Source organism: Mastacembelus armatus, chromosome 1, assembly GCF_900324485.2.
Source record: "Mastacembelus armatus chromosome 1, fMasArm1.2, whole genome shotgun sequence".
NCBI classification, from domain to species: Eukaryota; Metazoa; Chordata; class Actinopteri; order Synbranchiformes; family Mastacembelidae; genus Mastacembelus; species Mastacembelus armatus.
In genome coordinates, this window is record NC_046633.1 from 15,154,758 (window position 1) to 15,175,604 (window position 20,847).

General features: G+C 38.8%; 1 protein-coding gene across 5 annotated transcripts in view; it reads right to left on the bottom strand.

Annotated features, from left to right (window-relative positions):
* Positions 1-20,847, bottom strand: part of rptor (regulatory associated protein of MTOR, complex 1) — a 146,486-nt gene that overhangs the window by 112,097 nt on the left and 13,542 nt on the right. For 4 of the 5 annotated variants that reach the window (XM_026303246.1, XM_026303249.2, XM_026303247.1 and 1 more), the window contains exons 3-4: positions 18,853-18,955; positions 16,289-16,371 (exon numbers count right to left, since the gene is read on the bottom strand). In XM_026303246.1, the coding sequence (XP_026159031.1) occupies positions 16,289-16,371; positions 18,853-18,955 (186 nt within the window). Of the gene's footprint in view, positions 1-2,439; positions 2,518-16,288; positions 16,372-18,852; positions 18,956-20,847 lie in introns of those variants that run through there. The other variant, XM_026303250.1, reaches the window with a different exon arrangement.

Consider the following 20,847-nt stretch of genomic DNA (forward strand, 5'->3'; position numbering starts at 1 on the left):
TGTTTACATGCACTCTAGTACATCACATACTACATCATATCCCGGTTAATATGCTACATGAGTCATTGCATAGGTTTAAGAAACCTGACCGCTGCAGCAACACCATATTCAGGCTTCAGATAAACATCTTCCATGTTCACAGGTGTGCCATGTAAACTGTACCTTCATCTATTACTGGTGAACTGACAGAGATGTCCTTCAGAAAGGCACTAGTGGCTTCATCTTCAGCTGCTGTGGTAAATGTGTGTCAAGCACCTTGACTGGTTGATTTGCGGAATGAAAACAGAAACTAAAACGGGTTCAGATACTATGTAAGGCTATAAAATAAAAAGACCCATTAAATGATCCCAGCAACTCCCATTCACATTTGCCTACTTACATACCGGAGTAACATACGGGATGTCTACGTTATTCCAACTGCCACCATTCACCAAAATTGATGCAAAAGACTACTTTATTTCTTGTATTCTGACCAGCCAGTGTTGGTAGATTGGCAGAACTAGTTTGAGGCCAAAATATCTGTCTTTACAAAGGATGGTGCAACAGAGCTGTAGCACCAAAATGTTTAGTACTCTGTATATATACTGAGCTACAAGTTATGTCACGCATCCACAGAGTACAACAATAACTATAATATTCTTTTTAACCAAAGGTGGAAAGTCACATTTTCCTTTTTCGCCTCTGCAGACTGGTCTTAACAGTAGGTCATCACACAGTGCATTAAGTGTCTTGTCGAGCTCCATTATCCACAGGCAGACTATGAATCCCAGCTCATGACAGTACTGTGCACCTGATCCCAACCTCTGACCTCTCTGTGAAAGAGGGTGGAGAAGCCAAAATAGAACTTTGGGCTATGGATCAATACACTATTACAGGACACCAAGGACTCTCTGCTCACAGAACGTCTCTTTAAAACTTTTTAACATCTTTTCACAGTGACAAGGCTGCAGATTTTCATTCTGTACTGATCTGAACACGCTATCAATAATTAGGAAGGAGGTCTAAATAGTTACGTACATAGCTTCAGAGCAGCGTACAGTGAATACAGTGGATAAGTAATTAATCAGTATTAAGACGTGCAAAGGTGATCGTTTTAGTGCTCTGTCAATAATCCTGTGACCCTGAAAGAGAATAATGGTCTACATATAAATAAAAGACGATAAATGTGGAGATGTAGAAAGGATTTTTCTGAAAGCAGGCAAGAGGAGTTGGGAGTTTTTTTTTTTTTCTTGAAACCTGTGTTTTCTGCAGAACATGAAAGACTATTTCTGCTCCTCTGACTAAAGTAACAAAAGGGAGATGTCAAACTTTAGCCTAAATAGGGTGTTCAACCTGTCGCTAAATGCTCCAGATCAATTTCTTAACATGCGGTTCATGTGGTCCTAATGGTCCTAATGGTGGGACTTCTTAATATAGACGTAAGGTTCTTGTGTTGACAGCTAGAGCCACTATCTGTCTTCATTAAGCTGGCTGCACTCATGGATTGGCTGTGATAAATGGCTTCCTGTGTGCTCTTCCTATCCCTTTTTCTGCAGACATAGTATGTTTTGTTTCTATTCAGTTTTATCTTTGTAAACACAATCCCACTATGATCAGCCCATGAAGGTGCCAATATATGCCACAGTTCTTCTGATCACCTTATTGACACGTTGACTGACTGCAAGGAAGTTGGTCTGCTCTGCTCAGCCAAGTACCAAGTGCCTTACAAATCCTCTGCCTGATGTGACTGAAATTTCACACATGCATTTGGTGTTTGTAAACTCATACAGCCCGGGCAGAGATTAGGCATATTCTACTTCTTGGCATTTTTTAACATACTTTAACTTTTCATAATTTTAAACCCAATGTTGTTCTAAAGCTAATCTCCCTCCAGATTTTTTTTATCTGAAGATAGGGATGAGTTCTCATAGCCAGCTCTATTTTATGATTACACGTCGGTAAAATACAGGGTCCTCTTAACCGATTAGTGACAACCATAAACCCCACCTCCTCCACGTTAGCTGATATGACACGAGCCACACTAAAAGTTCAAGTACATTTTCCCCAAAGCTTTTAGTGAGTATCTGTTTGTGTTTAAGTCGACATTTTTCTGACAAGATTGTTTTTTAAAAATCATAAAAACTGGTGTATTTTGAATAATATATGGCCTTTGATAAGCAGCCTCTTAAGTGCCATCTCAAAATTTGGCACCACCACTAAATATTTTAAACATGGTGGACACATAAAAACTGACTATTTTTACAAAACAAAAAAATACTTAAAAAGATTTGCCCAGGGAATCCAAGGGAATTGGAATCAAGCAAATTCAGAACAGGATCTGAATCCTGTAAAATCCTAGCAGACCCCATTCTTATCTGAAGCAACATAAAATGACATGAGTGCAATACACTCTCATTAGACCACATGATAGCACATTGCATGATATGCAGGCACGCACACTTGTTCAAAGATCACGTATCTGGTTGGAGTCATGATGAGAAAGGCCTGGTGTTGCGTTTGATATCAGAGGTAATGGGTAGTTTAGGAAGAGCTGGAGGTATACTTCTAACAGAAGTGTGGCAAATAGACACTGTCATTAGTGTGTCCTGACTGGAGCCAGTCTCAGATGTGACAAGCTACTGCTGTCTGTAATGTGACATCTGTCCCTAACACACGGCAAAGCTGGTCGGTTGCTTAGTTCAGTGTGACTGTGCACAAGGTGTGACTGGAAGCAATATAACCTCTGTGAGGAAGAACAGGGTCTTTTGGACTGTTGCAATTCACCAAGTAATTTTTCAAAAATTCTGGTTAATTATGTAATTAAAAATTGAACCAGAAAACAGCTCAATATCAATTATTTTTAATGAAAATTATTGCAATAAACTCATGTTTTGAGGAGAAAATATGGCATAACAAGAATGAAATGGAGCAAACAGACACAAAATCAGATGACGACAAGCAGAGAAAAGTGAATGGGCAAAGAGAGGAAGCGGACAAGATGAGCAAATTCATTGTTGAGAAGGCCCTGAAGAAAAGCACAGTCAGTAGAGGAGAGAGGGATGGGAAAGTGGACCAGTGCAGTGCAAGGGACATGTATAATGGCCAATTGTTCACAGCTGGTGACAGTCTACAAACCCCTCTAATCCTGTAGAGCCTCTACCTTCCTTTTAATGATGTCAAGGGCCAGGGAAGAAGAAAGAAACCATGAAAAACTCTACATGGCTGTGCTTGAGGGTTTTCCTCACGGTCTTATCTTACAACAAATTGTAATGCAGTTCACAGATTTAAAATGTTTGGGCTTTTGAGCAGGGCACTGGTTCTTTACACGGATACAAGCATTATAAGTAGGTGTTATAGTGAATATATGTAATTCTGTACATAAATTGAACAATGTCCAGGAAAAGCTGGAAGCTTGCATACCATCATGAATAGAGTGCAGAGGCAGAAGCTTAGATTAGCCACTGAAGTGCAACTGGAAAAAAATTATAATATTACAGAAAGAACAAAATGTGAAGTAAAGCTTTTAACGGCTTTAATTCATTTAGTCAAAAAAGACCAGTGAGTCAGAGTCTAGTCAACATTTCTAAAGATCATCAGCAGTGGTCTTCTGTCCTTAATAAACGTGGGATGTATTATACACTTTCCCTATTGACTTTCTAATGCATTCAAAGTGCAGAACCCAAGGAGACAAGTATAATAACAAAATAACTGGATATATATTTCAATATTTTATACTTTTATCTTTCAAATAGGTGAGAATGCTTATTTAAAGTGAGAAAACTACACTACTAAAACTAGAAAAGCCATTTCCTTGGACAAACTGAGGTGGGTTATTATACAATCACTATACATCGGCTAAAATTCTATTTTTTCTGTGAATTGGTGGAAATTCAAGCCCCTAGATTATCATATCCATAAAAATGTAGGTCTTTTCCACTCTGGAAACTTAACTCATAATTTAAAGGTGCCAAGTTGAGTGGTCTAGCAAACAAAGAGGATCTATGAACATTTGAAATTTGCTGAAATGTCTTTCTCTCAGATGAAATAAAGACCAATACTTTATATATAAAATATATATATAAAAGTTTAGAGGTTGACCTGCTGTATAAACAGCCTGAGCCACATTACAACAATAGATAATTTAGATGACACTGACACTGAAATTGAAAAATCCAAACCCACATATTTAAAAATTCCTTAGACTTTTTAACATTAACTGTTGATATTGTATATAGTGAAATTTCTGTGTAAAGTAAATATAAGAGCTGCTGGACAATCTGAATATTCCCCAGATGGATATTTGATTGCCATCCTGGAAAAGGTAATGAAATTCACCCCACATCACCTTTGGATAAGCCTAACAAGCAATGGTCATCAGCCATTTAAAATAGACAATAAGAGTAGGCATAAGTCATGTTATAAAATGAGCACATTAAGAGGCCAGCACTGGTCAGGTCAGTCTTACTGTAATCCACTGGGCCTTAAGACAAGCAGAAACAGCCAGAGGAGAGCAGGACGTAAGAGACAGAAGAGGGACAGTGAATCTATTGGCTGGCTGAAGGGATAGAGGGGGGCACTATACAGAGAGCTGTCCTAATAATTAATGCAGGGTGAGAGGTGCAGGTCCCAGCATTCAGAAGCAATAAGGGTCAAAGTGACGGGTGGTTGAATTGACTACCAGAGGGAAAGAACTTGGAGTGGAGGGTGCTGGGCTGCAGCAGACCAAATGGCTGTCTCAGCATTGTGACATTAAAAGGTTCTATTCTGCGCTAATTAAAAGGAGGGATGTGAAAACTGATATCACAATTTGCTCAGCTTATAATTGGAAGAAGTCACATTCTTTGTGGGTAAAAAGATTTATTAATTATTAGTCATTTGTTCCTGATCATTTTAAATGCTGCTAAATGAGCAATAGGCCTTCTGCACATTTGCTGTATCAGCAGAAACTATGTTTACAACAATAAAAACAACACATCCACAAGCTTGCTGACAAAGAGCTCATTACTTACTTATACATATTGCTGAACAACAAAAACTTTAAAAAAATAAATAAATAATAATGGAAAAACTGTGACTAACATCTGACTTTTCATTGCTGTGTACATGTAGTACACTGGTAATTAATTGTCTATGTCACAGATTCTTGTATGCCATTAGAACTGCAGCAATAACAGTCTATTTTCAAATGCTTCGTTGGCAAGAACAAAACCACACACAGTTACAGCGAAAGAAATTTGGTACTATAGTGTTGCAAAGGATACCCATGGAGTTTCGTTTTTCCATATGTCGTAACACTTGGCTCTGTGGTTAATATGCAGAAATGAGAAGTCACAGTCATATGTACTAGCAATTCCTTAACAGAGAAAATATTTACAGTGGCCACATGCCACATACAAATATACTGTTACACCCAACAGCAAACATATGGATGAGACAGATTTCACTGCCGGCTCTTTTTGACCACGGGACAAAAGTCAACACTTATTTCCCAGGTATAGCTGCATACCTTAAATGTCTTTTTTTAATTAAACAGTGTGATTTATATTTTATATTATGGTTATGGTCATATTGTGAATTTAAACATACTGACACATTTTACCATAACACTGAAAGTTAAATATAATACTGTTTTCTCTTTATAATGTTTCTCTCAGGAAAACTGTACCAAATGTACTCTGAATGAAAAAAACAAAAAAACAAAAAACCTTTTATTGGCTATTCCTTTAGGGACAATTCTGAGAGACACTTGAACTTACAGCACAGAACAAAAGAGCTTTTGAATTGAATATTAGAGCTACAGCTGGCTGGGTAGAGCTGTGTTAGTAAAGAGCAGTAACATGCAAACCATAGGCTCTGGATGAACAGTGTATAGAGAAAAAAGCAGGGCAACAGGGAATGAAGTAACTCAGATGACTCGCCAAGACACAAATGTCTTCAGGAACGGGAGGTTTTTGTCATTGCCATGCTCCTCCACAGTTAAAATTCAGAAAGTCCTATGCTGATTGGATCCACCCCCAATTTGCGCCATTGTCCTTCAACACACCATTGCACCAGTGCCCACGCTCTGTTCAACTGGAAGCTTGTTGGACTTGCACTCACATCAACACATCCCTAAAATAAAAGCTACATTAAAGTCTGCTGAGTCACATCCTGGCCTCCTGTGTTTTCCCCTCCTGCTTTGCATCCTCCAGGAGCTCCATGCCAAAAGTACGCACACATATATAACAAGGGGGCACACAGAGCAAGGCTGCAATAATAATAATAGTCACACACTTGTCATTAGTCCCTGAGCACAGCAGACACTGAAGCTCAGTGAGTGCGGCCACAGATATGTAAGTCACGATGGGGACAGCGGTCTGGCAAAGAGCAGCTCATTACAAGGGACATGCACAGAAACAAGCACACTGTACTGAAATGCTGCATTGGTCTTCTCCGTCTCATCTTGTTTCACTAATTGGCTTCTTTCCGAGCAATAAAAACTTCCTTAATATAATATATTATTTAATGTGCAACAATAAAGCAAAACTATGTTTGTACTGAGTCACAGCAGATATTCTGACTTGTCATAGCAGGTAAAAATAATTTTGTTAAGAACAGCTCAGTTCCACAAAGTGTCAAGTGTCAAGTCATGCCACTGAGATACAGTAACAGAGCCCTGGAACTGACTCAACTACATAGAATAACGTCCTCATTAATGTCGATTACACCCTTGTGCCTTGGATTCTCTACAATGTTCTCTACAATTGTCGTTAATACTTGCTTAAAACAGCACCAGTCCATATTTTTCTATTAACAAAATAAAATTCTGATAAACCGACTGTACCTGTATTGCAACAAACATAAACATGCATCTAGCCAGTAAAGACTGGAGCATGACCTATAGCAGCTAATGAGCCAGACACTTCCCTGAGGGGTTTGTGAACATCAAAACAGAACTAAAAGGGAAGTGAATGTTGGACTTCCAGACACACTACTTCAAATAAATGTTAATGTTGCTTTGTGACTGCTGGATGTGGAAAAAGGTGATTGCTGGCTACATACAACTATAATAACTTTCTATGGTGTCAACTTTAAAGTGAGCTCATGGAAGGTAATGAATGGTTTATCATAGTATTACAAAGAAAAAGGGGAATTTATAAAACGCATTAAACATACCCATTTTAGTACTGACCTAATTTAGTCTGGTAATAACTTGTATCTAATGGTGGCTATTGTTAGCTAATAGCAATAAAACTTAATAGGTATTACTGTATAACATAAATTTACAAAGTCTCTTTACTGATTTTAGCATTTTACAATATCCTGTAGCTGGTATTTGTGGCCACATTTCAGCAATGGTTATTTAGGGTCACTTTAACAACTGATCAATAATAGAGAAAGTTGATGCACTGGGAGTTTTCCTATTCCCACACAAAACACACACACAATCAGCCAAAACAGGTTAAAAAGAAATTATTCACTTACACTTTTATACGTTTGTCATGCACACTCCACCATCACTTATAATAACTGCTCCTCACCCCCTGTGTCTTTTTGGTCCCCCTGCAATTTTGATGCATTATTTACATAATTTTTCATCTAAAATTCCTTTCTGGTTTCTGTGTGCGCAAATATAATGTGTCTGGGGCACTGTCCCGTTTTTAATTTTTTTTTTTTTTTTAACTTGTTGCAGAGCATTCATCATGCAGACATTAGAGAAGATGTTCTGTTACAGTAATGTTTACTCTTTCTCCATCCCTTTATCAAGAACGATGAAGAAACTGCTTTTGAAAGGACATCCCATTTGGAAATCAAGAACAGATTAACTCTGTTGCCTGGGGAGCAATGATCCGATTGCTTGCAGCCCATTTTGGGTTTGACAAAGCAATACTACAGTTGTTATAATCAATAGCCATTCGACATCACAATAATCTTGAGTTACCCTTGATCAAAAAAAAAAAAAAAAAAAAAAAAAAAATCAGCACAAGATGGCCTGAGGTCTCCAAACTGTCATTTGGTGCATAGCTTTATGAGATGATCAGCAGCTGTGAGAAAACTGATCAATACGCTCTGTCTTTTGTGTCCCACAAGGATATGGCAGCCATAACCTGTAGCCTCCCTAATAAACAAGTATTGTTTATAGATGTATTGGTGAAATGCCCATAAGTCTTCCAGCGGACTAATGGTTTTCTCTGTGGCACCTATTAGACTGAGTGCATAAGGAGGGCGAGGGGTGATCATTAAGACAGTTTCCGCATCGCGTTATTCATTCTGCAGCTTCCCGCACACACTGGTCGTCAACAGAACTCAAATGGGATTCAACAGATTTGGCAGCTGAGGGCTCCTCAAAGGGAATAATGTCGTGGGTGGAGTGGTGTTGGTTATTGAGCTGGGAGTGGAGGGAGGAAGTACTGCTGCTCTATAACCACCAAATAACACAATCAGTGTATTTTTACTGAATCAGCTGAGGTGTTTTTTCATATTTAAAATTCAAAATAAATTATAAAGTGTGGAAATTGTGAGTCACATCTATCTGCTAATCTTTACTGCTTTTGAATTTGATTTAATTTGATGACACTGTGCTACTGAGCTCAAATGCTTTGTCAGCACACATTCACACAACTAGATGTGACCAAACCGCATTTTCCTGCTGTCTGTGCACAACAGCTGCACATGACCAAACACAGTTATCCTCACATGATTTTTTCTGACATATAACTGAAACCGGGCAGCATGGTGGCTGAGTGGTTAGCACTGTTGCTTCACAGCAAGAAGGTCCTAGGTTCGCAACTAGGCCTTTCTGTGTGGAGTTTGCATGTTCTCCCTGTGCTTGTATGGGTTTTCTCCAGGTACTCTGGTTTCCTCCCACAGTCCAAAAACATGTATGTCAGGTTGATTGGTGACTCTAAATTGCCCATAGGAGTGAGTGTGAGTGTGTGAGGTTGTTTGTCTCTATGTGGCCCTGTGATGGACTGGTGACCTGTCCAGGGTGGACCCCTGCCTTCCACCCAAAGAGAGCTGGGATAGGCTCCAGCAGATCCCTGTGACGCTGGTTAAAGGAATAAGCGGGCATAGAAAATGGATGGATGGATATAACTGAAACCCTTTATCTCTTTGAGTGAGCATATGGGCATGCTAATTTTTTCTGTTACTGTGAAACATATGTCTTAGATTCCTTTAAAATTGGAATAAATTCCTCATTGCTACAGGATCAGCTAGAAAACATGAATTTATTACAATTCTTACATTCTCTGCTATGCAGTGTTTCTTACTTTATGCCACACTTCCATTCACACACTACTGCATTTAGACTGTTGCCAGTGAGTGCTGAGGGCTGCTTCACAGTTTCTGCTAGACAGGGGTTGCCTCAAGTCACATGGGTGCACCACTGCTGTAAATTCCCAGTTCAACGTGTAACTTGTTACTGTTAAGCAAAGAATTAGATGCTGCTTCCTTACAGAGGGAGAAATAACAGTGCTGCTAATTAACGTGATATCTTTTTTCTCACTTGCAGTTTCACACTGTCACCATCCCCACGGTTAAAAAAAAAAAAAAAAGATAAAAATGTGACTCTTGTGGCAAACAAGCCTGCTAAGAACTGTTTTATACCACTACAATAAAATAAAAGTTCAAGCAGTTAAACCTTAGCTATCCATTAGGATCATGTTATTATATTGTTGTTCTGTTTGGCCTTTTAGTATCATGTATCGTGATAAAAATTTTATAATTACCCCAACCTAAAAAAATGCATTACATCATTGCTAACTCTACACAGAAATCCTTCACCGATCCTCGCCCTCTGCTATGCAGCTGGGTGTTTCCACAAAACCTCAACACTAATCATTAGCCACGTGTTGGAGCTGCAGCTCACTGATACATAATGCAGGGATGGGTAGCTGAGTTGACAGCAGGGGTTCACAGGCTGCAGCCAGTCACGACAGGGAGAGATGGAGGACAGCACAGAGACACAGAAAAAGACAGTTAAGTGACAATTACACTGACCAGAGATGCAGAATAAGCATGTTTGTCAGCTGCTACTTGTTCGGCAAGATGAGAGTGCTGCTTTTCATCTCAGTAACTACCAAACATCTAGTGAGGCAGGACAGCAGAATTTCAAACTAGACTTCCAAACATTCAACAGAGGACAGAGAGAGAAAAGGGGCTGACATGCAGAGAGAAAATGAAAGAGAACAAGTAAGGCTTAAAAGAGAATAAGAGAGCAGGGAAGGCATGCTGAGATGGAAAGCTCAAAGGGAGACTAAAATCTAAGTAAGGTATCTCAATATCTCGCAGTTTCTTGATGCATCTGTACGAAACAAAAGCAGCCCTCAGCTGGATCCAGTCTGGCTGTAATATAATCCAATACAGACTTGTTCCATAAAAGTACAAGCTGCAGCAAAAATACCATACTCAGGGAAAGCTCAACAACATGGCTGATAAATAAAATGTGGGTATACAGGATGAGACACACTACTAAACAACTGAAGAAGAAAGCATGTAGCCTCCATCGCCATGTGGATGTGTGTTGGGTGTGCTCTGCTGGCACTGGGCCGTGTGTTGCCATCACAGCCACAGCATTTTTCTGGTTCCCATCTGCTGTGTGTGCCATGTGATGTTATACAATCCTCCATTTGTGGCCACAGCCATCTTTGACAAACAAATGCAACCACATAAACGTCACTGTTTCTAAAGTGGAATATTATGTCCATCACCAGTTTATAAATGAAACACTGGATACATTTGGCTGTTGTTATGAGTCTAAATGACACTCCTATTGGAAAATCAATTCCAGATGTATTCTGGGTAAAACTCTATGAGCTACAAATAACCAAGAGGAAACCGCAAAGTCAAAAATAAGAAACAATAATATCTTGGATTATGTTCTGGGAAAGAAACAATATCTCACAAACATGAGCATAATAAAAGGTGAAAGTGGATTATAGTGTTGGAGTACATCAGCTTTGTGTGTCCACAGCCACAGCACGCACACACACACAGACACTAGCACTGCTACCAGATGTGGCGTGTCACTTCCTCATCAAGCCCTTTGCACTGATGGGCTGCTAGCATGCCATGCTAAGGTGCTACAGGTGATCAATTGGATAAAACAGAAAAAAGAACCTGAGAGGAAGGCTACACTGAAAGGAGACAGGAGCCTACTGCAGATAGATCATTGCAATTTTTATTGAAAAAAAAAAAAAGAACATTCAGTGTCCACGCCACCTAAAATGTTAGTAATATAAGTGCTCTCATTGTGAATTCAGCTACTCTGTGATATGGAAAGGCTGCCCAAATACATATTTGTCCTACTAGAGAACATAAGAAAAAATTCCTATAGGTGAACTTGTGATGATTAATATTCCTAAAATGAACTGTTCCAAAACCACAGATAAATGACAGCTGTACCATTTGGAAGATGGTTTTAAAGCGGAGTTCAGTCTTGGATTATTTGGCGACAGTTGTGGTGACAGATAATGATAGTCACATCCTGAGCTGCTATTGTGTCAGAAATACAGCAGAACCCTCATTAGATAGGAAGCTGCCTGCCATCCTATTATCCAGTGCATCACAGAGGTCATGATCAGTCTTCAAACTGAGAAACTGTGGTTCACTTTAAATCGATGCCATTTAAAAAAAAAAAAAAAAACAAAGAATCAGGTTCCTCTTCATTGATTTCTAACGTCTTGATTGGTAATGTAATTTGTGTCATTCTGACCTTTGCTTTAGTTTGAGTGCTAATTTTGTTGTATTATAATTGTTTTATATTAATGTTAATGCTATTGATTTTTGCTTCTGGATATTGTTTTTAATATTTTTATTCTAATTATTCTTGTTTGGATTGAATAGCTGTACTGCATTCTCACACCTAAATATTCATCATATTAAAGCTCCACTGCAGTTCAACAGGCTTGTGTTGTCATTTAAATATATGAATTCACTTACTTTCAACTCAGGGAGTCTCAGCTTGTTTCAGTGTTATTTACCTGCTATATACAAGGCGCATTGGGACCAGAGGAACTTTTACATATTTGTTAGTTCCTATTTTTTGTATTCACCTTTTCACAAGGAACCACAAGTGATGTATGATTACATTGTTTCTTCAAACATTAAACCAATGCAGCAGCACAAGTGCCAATTTAAAGTAATTTTGGTACTGTATATGTCAACATTGAAAAAAACACCAAAGTCCAGGCTTTATTGAACCTACGCTATGAAGAAAATTCTGAGATCTTGATGCATCAAAGCAAAACATAGTTAGAACTGTTTTGAATGCTGTGCAGAAATTACGATATTATAGCAGCCATTAGCCAGCTTATGTTGCTTCAAAGTTCCTACTGGTGGTGTAAATGTGAACAGAAAAAGATCCTTAATGTCTGTAGTTCTCAGGTCTATTCCTTAGTGGGGTAGTTCCTTGAGCTAAGTCCCTAGAACTAAGAAGAAAAAAAAAACAATCGATAGATAAAATAGAATCAGAGGATAGTGAGAGAACTTCTTGTATAATGACTCATACATGACCCTCGTACAAGCTGGGTATCATCACAGCAGCAACAGAAGTCAACACAGAGGCAGAGAGCCTGCATAACGTCTTTGCTTCACTCCAGTGTAAACAACAAATACGCATAGACAGGCAGAGAAAATTCTACAGGCAAAGATTGGTGGAGACATGAAGGACAAGACACAAAACAGCCACGACTGAACCCGAACAACACTTTGATGTGAAGTGAGAACAGATAAAAGAGAAAGGTCAGAGAAAGATTTATTCGAAAACAAAGTGAGGTTGAAATAAAGAGGTAGTTTTGGTAGAAAAAGTGCGTGGGTAGCAGCCAAGACGGTGTTTGCCTTTCTCTCTGTGTTTTCCTGGCCATGAAGGTTAATGCGAGAGTACAGAAGCAAACTGAGAAATGGATTTGTGACGGCAGGTTTGGCACAGCTAAACGCTCTGGGCAGCTCAGCACTTAACGAAAACCAACGCTACAGGAAATGTGCAATGAAAGTGATACAAATTTGCTTCTAGGTCTAATATGTACCAGCTCAACTCATCCAAAATGAATTGATTATAAAATATTTTGTGGTGAGGCCAAAACAGGTACATAGCTGCAGTGTAATTGCTTGCATTGTCAACAGTTTATGTAAGGTGTGTTGGCGGTATTGCGCAGTGGTGTGGCTCTCCAGAGTTGTGAATCCTCAGGCTGGAAGAAAGGGAACAGCTTTCTCACCCTCCCACTCCTCCTCCATCACTCCTACCACCATTTGCTGCTGACCTCCCAGGTCAACCGAGCCCGAGCATACACTCCTTTAGCTGCTCTCCCTTGGGACGTCTCTTCCTCCACCTCTTCATACCTCGTGTGTTACTTCTCTAGCAAACAAACACACACTGTTTCACTTACTGTTGCCTCCTTATGATTACATGTTTTTTGGGAGCCATGCTGGCTTCCACAGCTCCAGTTAACAAGGCAACAAAAAGGTCCATTTATGATGCTGAGGCAACTAACCAGCTGCTACTGTGCTAAAGTTACTCTGTGTGTTACCAACTGGCCTTTTTTTTTTTTTTTAACCTTTTGCTTTTCCTCTCCACCTGGGCCAAAACTTCCTGCATCCTCCTCTTCCCATCCCTCAGAGAGGTGTCTGTCTGTTCAGGCAGACAGCTGAAATCAGATTTTTTTTCCCCACATATTTACAAGATATTTTGTTACAAAGTTTCAGCAGAAAAAAACATGACATTATCAAATACAACCATTTCTGACCAGATTTAAAATATATTTGCAGGTGGTTCGAAATGTAGTTCAAATACAATAATTGCAAATGCGACTTAGCTCAGCTGCTCAGATAAGATTTCAGCTCTTTCTTCGTCCATCACAGGACCGATTTTTTACATAGCAAAAAGCACAGAGAAAGATAATAGAGGAGTGTCAAAATGTTAATACTGCATAAACTAAAATGGTAAACACCTTTGCTGTTTTTGAGCCACAAATGTCAACTCTGTTGGGAGTTGTTTAGGTCCACATAGCTCTGTTCAATAAATGTCAAATTTGTTTCATGATGGTGCTCATGTTCATTTACTGCTGAAACTTTCAGAGAGCTGCATGGTCATTTTTGAGGCTGGAGTATATCAGGGTGAACATGATCATGCATTAGTTTTACCCCAGTGTACCAAATAAACTAAATGTATGTTGCATGATAACGTCAATCTCTAAATAAAAACGATTTAATTAAGATAACTGGTTCAGTTACTGGGTGGCAACAAGCACCAGAGTTGCCCGGACAATGTACTCTTACCCTGAATTCACAACAGACATCATCATATCAGCAGCATGCAAACACCATGGTGGTGTCCGACCATTCATTCCACACAAACTAACCAATGCCAGTGTATCTGCACATTTCTACACAGTATAGCACATTCAAAGCACTTTGCTTCATTCAGACACATACTGATGGTGCTCAGGGATAAACTGGGGGGGTTAAGTGTCTTGTGGACACAAGCACTGGAAAAGTACTGGAATAGAACCACCAACCCTACAGCCCATGCACAATTAAGATGACAGAGTAGACGTTTTTCATTGAGTCATACAATCAGTTCAGCCACCAACTATTTAGTATACCTATAGCTAACCTGCTCACAACACATAAAATGCAGCAGAAAAATGTTCAAAATTTGGTTTGGCATAGATGGAAAAGCTGGTGAATCAATAAAAGCAATACTATATTCCTCAATACATATGAAGTACATGAAACATGATTCCAACATCGAACAAAAGCTCCAGTGATTTAACTTAGTCCTTAAAATGCAAGAAAGTAGTGAAAAATATCTTCTCAGAGCAAAGCAATTACACTTCCCAATATGTGCCAGAGAAAAATATGAAATTGTTGGCAGTGTAGAATACCCTTTAGTCAGCATGTACTGTTATAATGACGTCTAATGACAGCAAATGATAACTGTCTAAACAATCACCACTTACAATTTAGACAGTCAATCACAAAGATCAGATTTCTTATTGTCCACAAACAGTTCCTCAGTCTCTGTCAGTGTGTGTAAGTGAGCAGGGCACAATTCAGTCTTTCCTACAGCTCCTTTTGTCTCTGTCTTTAATCCTTTACTTTCTTTATTTTTTAAAGTCTCATCGCAGCCTAAAGTGCTTTTTTCTTAAAGAACTTCAGTTGTCTTTTTTCAACAGGGTGCTGTCTTGATCAAAAGACACTGTGCTTGAAGTTAGGTGTGACCCCAGCATCTGCTCCAGAGTCCAAGGGGTGGCTAACAGACCCAAGAACCTCAGGGAAAACACTGATCTTACTTCCAGCTAGAAGCCAAAGCATGTACCCACATACACCAGAGATGCTCAAAAGTAATTTTTTGCAAGCTCAAGTAAGAGAGTCCAAAGCAAGTCTCATACCTCTTATGCTTGAAATAACTGTTCTATCATCTACTACATGCACCCAGACTGCTTAGAAAACTGCACTCATATATCCAAGAAATTCAAAACAGGTACTGCATTGGCATAACTCCTTCATCTATTACTATACAGTATCAGCATTGATTAGATGGTAGATGATTGCTTTTAAACTGGCTTTTGGTTAACTTTGAATGCATGCCCAGTTTGTGAAATCGACGCATCTACCTGATACATTAACTCTGTGAACATGTGGCATATTTTTGTCAGTAGAGAGACAATCAGACTGAGAATGAGATTCAGCTCATCAATCATTTCCAAAATGTTAATGTGTTAAAAAAACAAACAAAAAAAAAACAAACAAACAAAAAAAAAAAAACAGCAAAATTAAGATTGTTCACAAATCCTAAATCTGGAGTCCAAGTCAAGTTCCAAGTCTTCTCTGAGGACAAGTCTGAAGTCAAGTCTCATGTTACTGTGTGTGTGACTTAAGTGCAACTTGAGTCCAAGTCCCCATCTCTGGCATACATACATAAATGTATAACAAATGAGAACACATGATGAATCTATTTAAGAAAAAAAAACAAAAAAAACAATGAATCATCACACCACATGAAAGGGTTTTGCCTGCTATTTCGCACACTGAACAGAATTAATGGATGCCACTCTATTGAAAACCTGCTCTGACACAATAGATTCATCAGTTTAGTACACACTAGGGATAGTGCAGATAACCTGTCAAAATCTATAAAACAACTTCTAAAACGTCTTTGAAAAACAGTCAAGAATGAGTGTGCCTACAATTGTTTGCTTTATTCAAAGCATTTCATCCCTGGTTATGCTCTATACACATCTATAGCATATGTACAGCGTGTGGTCACAGAATCATTAGAAAAACACACAAGAGAAGTAGGGAGGCTAGGTCATATGAACCTACTCACCCTAGGTTGCCAGTTTTCATATTGCTTCTGCAGGTTGGCCCCAATTGTCTCCAGGGCTTTCTGTGGACTCATCGACAGAGGATCTGGCAATAAGCACAATAAGCACAGAATGTAAACACACTGTGATTGCACACAACAACCAAAGCTTAGAAAAACCATGTAAAGTCAATGGAGCTGCTATCTTTACCATGCTATGTTTGCAGCAATACTAATATTCTTTAACATTCAGGCAAAAGAAGCACCTGTGCCAAGATTACAAGGGACAAGTTTGTTGTTAGAGCATCAACGAAAAATTTCTTAAAAATCAAAAGAGAGGGTTTTGAAAAAGAGCAGCAGCTCCTCATGTTGAAATATTGATGAGAATAAATCAATATGTCATGAAAAATAGCAGAATATAGACCAGGGACAGCTCAAATTGCACTCAGCAGGCAGAGAAGAATGTATTGGCAAGTTTGTGATAGATACTGATATACTTTCTGCAGAGAATTTAATTATTGCTCTTATGACAAATGTGGGCTGCTTGCAATGCATTATCACAATATAATGATGAGTTTGATGAGTCAGTTGATAACGTCTGCATCACTGAACTGCATTTCAAGGAAATATATATGTTTCTGAGTTTCATAAGCAACTTCCAAACACTAAATGACATTCATTGAGAATTTCTGTGTTGGAGAAAAGGGATATTGTAACAGTAAGGGCTGGGCCGGTATATTGTGTGAACAGTTCGAAACCAACCGTACAATTTCCTCTTTTAGTGAATATTGAAAAAGTTGCCACTTTATAAAGGAAGTTTCCATTTAACCACACACATTTTGGAGACTACAAAAATATCATACCCAATCCTTTCTATTAGCATAGCTTTAGCATGTCTCACAAATTTAACAATATGGTGTATTGTATTGCTTTTGCGTAACCTCGAAAAACAAGAAGCATGTCTGCACACAGATAGTGTCCTTAAAAGGTGCTCACAAAGTTTTAGAAACTTTAAGAACTATGTTCCCTCTTTAATGTGCTTTCCTCACTCCTAGGAGTCAAGCAGTCTCAGGGGAACTAAACAATGGTTTTAAGGTTCCATTCAATGGAGATGGTTCTTTTGTTTTTGTTCTGCCACATTGCATAGCTATTTGGGGGCAGACAGCTTCATCCCCAGTTGACAGAGACCTTATGGATTGCACTCCCAGAGGAAAGACTAACAATATCCATCAATGCTGCAGGGTATAAGCTAACTTTTACAGTCAGGTTCAAGTTGAAAGTGGCGTTGTACAGCATACCACAACCTAAACCTTTCAACCCTAGTTATTTTTATCATAAAGCTATTTTTGCATGTATACCTGCATGTCTTTAGTTTGCCCTAGAATTAAACAAAGCAGCTAAGATATGTGTGCTTATTCTACAAAGACCTTCTAAACACCATCTGGCCTGAACAAAATGACTGGTACCCCTCAGATTTTTCAAGCAGACTACTGTCTTCAGTTAGGATGACAGTTGACTTGAAGTTTTTATTCAGTTATTTTGTCCATTTACATGGTGGCAAGGCCTCATTGTGCTATTTGATATTTTGTGCACCACAATGAAAATGGATAGAAGAATGAAAGGGAGAGTTGTCTGAGATAGAAAGAAAATAAATAACCTACGGAAGCACACAACTGAAAGCATGATCAAGGTCAAGGCTACGAGACGATCTTCATGAAGCTTGATGACCCTGTGACCTCAATTGCAAATATTATTAGGAGCTTAAAGGTCCATGGGGCTGCACACAATCTCTGTGGATGTGGCAATGAAAGCTAAGCCCATGTGTTGCTTCCTGAATGAAAGGCTGCTCCACTTCTGAGAAAAAGCAAAAAAAGCTTTACTGGTATTTGCTAAAATGTGTGTTGACAAGCCACAACATTTCTGGGAGAATGTCTTTTGGATGGATGTAACATAAGAGCTTTTTGATAAGTCGCATTAGCTCTATGTGCACAGTCAACTCTATGTCAACTTGGTGATGTTAGAGGTTGCTTTGCTCCATCTGGCACAAAGTGCCTTGATTCTGTGCAGAGCACAGTGAAAATGAAAAATGAAAGTTATTCTGGAGGGAAATATAGTATCCAGTGTCGGGGAGCTCTCCATACCTGTAACCGGGTCACAGGTTTGGCATCCTTCAAAGGGATAATAAGTATTAGGCAAATAAAGGTTTTGCTTGATGGTGGTGTTAGGCTACAGATTAATTTCCCTACCCGGGCCACACTGTATTACCAAAAATCGTTGGCCAAATTTGAATAAAGTCACAATAAACTAGAAAGTGTTGCCTTTCCAAAGATACCAAGCTCATAAATATAGCCCTTAAAATGCAAGTACAACAGCTAGTTTAATTTGGGTATGCAAAAAGAGGGTAGGTAACAGTTTTTAAGCTGTTTTGTATTCAGATTTCAGAGGGTCTGAGAAGAAGGGATAGTAGGATTGTTGGCAATGTTTGAACAAATTAAAACATTAAAAAAAATATATATATATTTTTTTTTTTTTACACACATTCTCAGAACTCACTCCTTGGTGGTATGTGTCTATGTGGACTCACTTACCTATCCAGCACTCCAGTCTTGCACAGGGGGAGGTCTTGACCACATCAGGAGGGTCCACTCCTACGTTGAGACACAACACCAGTGCTACACTCACAGTCTTCATCTGAGGGGGAAGAGACAGGGCACAAGATTATCTTTACATATAATAATCTGATCAATACAGAGGCTTAAATGTTGCTTTTCAAAAACTACACCTGATGATCTTCATCTATCTGATAAACTTTACTGAGCGCTCATGCTGCTAATTCTACTGTTCGTGGACAATGAAGTTCCAGGGTTATGTGTTACATCTCAACACAGTCACAAACTTGCTCAGGCACAGGTCTCCTATAGTGCAAATTACACACTGCAGTAGCAGCAACAAGCCATCACTCCATCTTCACTGTCGATACCTCAGAAACACTTTTCCATGTGCATCACAGTACGCATCAGCCTTTGTATCCAACCCAATGACCCTAACCATTTCATGAGAGATGACACAGTTGACCTTGATAAAGAAGATATATGTGAAAACTGAAACTGATTGCCAACACACAGGAGTCCAGAATTATCAGTCAAACTGATGACTTTGGCTCAACCTTTGGTCTAATACAACATCATCTGGAAAGAATGTGTAGTGAACAATCAAAAAGGTTCAATTTTAAAATGCAACAAAAGTTTAACTGGTTTCATCCTGATGATTTTCTAGAGTACCAGCAGTAAAATCCTGTTTGAGAGCATTATAAACTATTGTGATGTCTGACAGGCCTTTAAACTCAGAAATGTGTTACTTAGACGAGATGTCCTGGATCATATTTCATGTCTCCACTGTGACTGAAGCAACCTATCCCCACCAACACAGGTGTTTTCTGTCTGATGGCCCGCTAACTGTTACCCAACAAAGTTTGATGAGATGCACTTACTCTAGCCCTAACTGTAATTCTTAGGTTTGACAGTCCAGGTCGAGATGAGTCATGGAAATAAGTGAATATTCTTGACAGACAAATTCAGTGTCACTTTAATCAAACTGATTATTCTGGACATAAATTTCTCAATTAAGAATTATTCTTTTATCCCCATGGCAGACTTATTTGAAGTATTGGACAGCTGCTGCCAAGTAGAGAAGATGGTTACAGACAGAAGAGAAACACTAATTATTACGCAATGATAAAAGACCTTTTCTTGTACAGTCTGCCTTACAGCCCTTAAGCTGTGTGTTTCTGTACAGCAGAAGAATGCTGATTTAAAGTACTTTTTAAGTTTCTTAAATTCACTCAAAGGTTTAAACCAATCACTCACAGTAGACACGTATGACAGCATGTGATTTTCAACTTGTCAAATCAGTGTAGTTATGCCATCTAATGCTTTATGAAACATTTTACAGTCATGAACACATTCCCTGAACAGATTTGTCTTGACGACATCATCATCATCATCATCATCATGCCGCTCTGTGAATCAAAGCCCGATAGTGTTTACTCTGGACTCCAGATGGTGCTTAAACTTCATGAGGCCCTATGTGTCCCCTTGGCTCCAGGCAAACAGGGACCAATTTCTGTATGTGTTATCAAAGTGCTTGAGTCCTGCTGTAATGTTCTTAATGTCAATCAGTGTTATCCAGGAATTAGTCACTGTGACAAGAGCAGCTCTAACTTTGGATGGACTTCCACTACTTCAGAGAGCTTCTTCACAATAGACAACCTAAACAGGATGAGTCTTGACTAAACTGAATGTAAAAGACCCACTCTTATGGTCAATTATAAATGTGCTGCACCTTTTATAATGATGGACCATTAATGAAACTGCCATTCTTCATTGACTATATGCCAGCGTTTCACATCAATGCTTTTCTTTAACACTTTACCATTTAACAAAACCATGACCCCTACAACTGAAGAACATGCTAAAGACATTTGTGTAACTTTATATACATGCAAGATAGATTAATTTGTTCTAATTTTATACACCACATAAGTGCAACATAAGGATTATTAAAGGCAAGACTAGGCAAAAAGA